The 2,500-nt window shown below is 58.6% G+C and overlaps 1 protein-coding gene across 1 annotated transcript; it reads right to left on the reverse strand.

Moving 5' to 3' along the window:
• Nucleotides 1–755: 755 nt before the first annotated feature.
• On the reverse strand, nt 756–1,399 carry NRARP (NOTCH regulated ankyrin repeat protein). Its single transcript, XM_079996489.1, has one exon. The coding sequence runs from the start codon at nt 1,141–1,143 to the stop codon at nt 769–771; it is 375 nt and encodes a 124-aa protein (XP_079852615.1). The 5' UTR covers nt 1,144–1,399; the 3' UTR covers nt 756–768.
• Between the last annotated feature and the right edge of the window lie 1,101 nt (nt 1,400–2,500).

The following is a 2,500-nucleotide window of genomic DNA, read 5'->3' on the forward strand; positions in this document are numbered from 1 at the left end:
GGGTTCAAGTCATGCGCTTGAAACAGGCGCACTAAGTCCTGGCCATGGGTTCAAGTCGTGCGCTCCCAAACAGGCACACAAGTCCTGGCTATGGGTTCAAGCTGCACATTAAATCCTCGGTTGCGGGTTCGACTCATGCGCTCCCAACAGGCCTGGCTATGGGTGCAAGTTGCACATTAAATCCTCGGTTGCGGGTTCGACTCATGCGCTCCCAACAGGCCTGGCTATGGGTGCAAGTTGCACATTTCAGTCCTGGCTATGGGTTCAAGTTGCGCACTTCCAACAGCCCCATCAAATCCCCTCACTGCTGGGTTGTGGGTTCAAGTCATGCGCTTGAAACAGGCGCACTAAGTCCTGGCCATGGGTTCAAGTCGTGCGCTCCCAAACAGGCACACAAGTCCTCAGTCCCGGGTTCAAGTTGCACATTTCCAACGCTTGCTGGTTCGAATTGCAGGCTCCCATTAAGTCGGTCCTGGGTTCAAATGGCGCACTCCCAACAGGCCCCGGTCATGGGTTCGAGTCATGCACTCCCAACCTGAAATCCCCAGTTGTGGGTTCAAGTCATGCGCTTGAAACAGGCGCACTAAGTCCTGGCCATGGGTTCAAGTTGCTCCCAAACAGGCACACAAGTCCTGGGTTCAAGTTGCACGTTGTCCAACGCTTGTCGGTTCAAACTGCAGGCTCCCCTTAAGTCGGTCCCGGGTTCAAGTCACGCGCTCCCAACATGCGCTTCGATCCTCCGTGGCTCTGGGTTCGAGTCCCGCCCCCTTACGACGGCCCCCCTCCTCCTCCCCCGCCCCCCCTGGCCTTGGCCACCAAATAGAGCACAATATCCTGGTGCCCCGAAAAGGCCGCCATGTGCAATGCGCTCCAGCCGTCCCGGTTAGCCAATCGCACGTCGGCGCCGAATCGCACCAAGAGCTTCACCAGTTCCAGGTTCCCGTCGCTCACCGATTGGTGCAAGGCGGTTTGACCCTCCGGACCGAAGGCGTTCACGTTGAATTCGCACGAGTTCATGGTGCGCAATAGTGCGTGCACGGCCGCCGTGTTTCCGGCGCGCACGGCGTCCCGGAAGAGGCGTTCGCCGGGCGCGGGGGGCGGGGACAAGGGAGGAGGGGGAGAGGGGAGCTCGGCTTGGTTCATGGCGCGGGTGCGAGGATTAGTGCGCCGGGTGCGAGGTTTCCAAGGATTCTGGGTTCGAGGGTTGGAGGTTCTGGGTTCGAAGATTGGAGGCTCTGGGTTCGAGGATTTGGCGCGTACTGGGTGCTGGCGCCGGGTTCGAGGATTTGAGGTTCTGGCTCTGGGTTCGAGGATTTGGCGCGTTCTGGATGCTGGCGCCGGGTTCGAGGATTTGAGGTTCTGGCTCTGGGTTCGAGGATTTGGCGCGTTCTGGATGCTGGCGCCGGGTTCGAGGATTTGAGGTTCTGGCTCTGGGTTCGAGGATTTGGCGCGTTCTGGATGCTGGCGCCGGGTTCGAGGATTTCACATGCGCGGGTGCGAGGATTAGTGCGGCGGGTGCGAGGATTCGGGGTTCTGGGTTCGAGGGTTCGGAGAGTTCTGGGTTCTGGCTCTGGGTTCGAGGATTGGAGGCTCTGGGTTCGAGGGTTTTAAAGGCGTCTGAATGCTGGCTCTGGGTTCGAGGGTTCGGCGCCTTCTGGATGCTGGCGCCGGGTTCGAGGATTCGGAGTTGAGAGCGCCGGGTTCGAGGATTTGAAGGCTTCGGGATGCTGGCTCCGGGTTCAAGGATTTGGAGGCTGGCTCTGGGTTCGAGGATTTGAGGTTCTGGGTTCGAGGATTGGAGGCTCTGGGTTCGAGGATTTGAGGCTCTGAGTTCGAAGATTGGAGGCTCTGGGTTCGAGGATTTGAGGCTCTGGGTTCTGGCTCTGGGTTCGAGGATTGGAGGTTCTGGGTTCAAAGATTGGAGGCTCTGGGTTCGAGGATTGGAGGCTCTGGGTTCTGGCTCTGGGTTCGAGGATTGGAGGTTCTGGGTTCGAAGATTGGAGGCTCTGGGTTCGAGGATTTGAGGCTCTGAGTTCGAAGATTGGAGGCTCTGGGTTCGAGGATTGGAGGCTCTGGGTTCTGGCTCTGGGTTCAAGGATTGGAGGTTCTGGGTTCGAAGATTGGAGGCTCTGGGTTCGAGGATTGGAGGCTCTGGGTTCTGGCTCTGGGTTCGAGGATTGGAGGCTCTGGGTTCAAAGATTGGAGGCTCTGGGTTCGAAGATTGGAGGCTCTGGGTTCGAGGATTGGAAGCTCTGGGTTCGAGGATTGGAGGCTCTGGGTTCGAAGATTGGAGGCTCTGGGTTCGAGGATTGGAGGCTCTGGGTTCTGGCTCTGGGTTCGAGGATTTCAGGTTCTGGGTTCCAAGACTGGAGGCTCTGGGTTCTGGCTCTGGGTTCAAGGATTGGAGGCTCTGAGTTCTGGCTCTGGGTTCGAGGATTTGAGGCTGTGGGTTCGAAGATTGGAGGCTCTGGGTTCGAGGATTGGAGGCTCTGGGTTCTGG

Source organism: Podarcis cretensis (assembly GCF_951804945.1).
Source record: "Podarcis cretensis genome assembly, contig: SCAFFOLD_27, whole genome shotgun sequence".
NCBI classification, from domain to species: Eukaryota; Metazoa; Chordata; class Lepidosauria; order Squamata; family Lacertidae; genus Podarcis; species Podarcis cretensis.

Bases quoted from the DNA above. Each gene is read 5' to 3' on its own strand.
- NRARP (XM_079996489.1), bottom strand. From the start codon at position 1,143: ATGAACCAAGCCGAGCTCCCCTCTCCCCCTCCTCCCTTGTCCCCGCCC.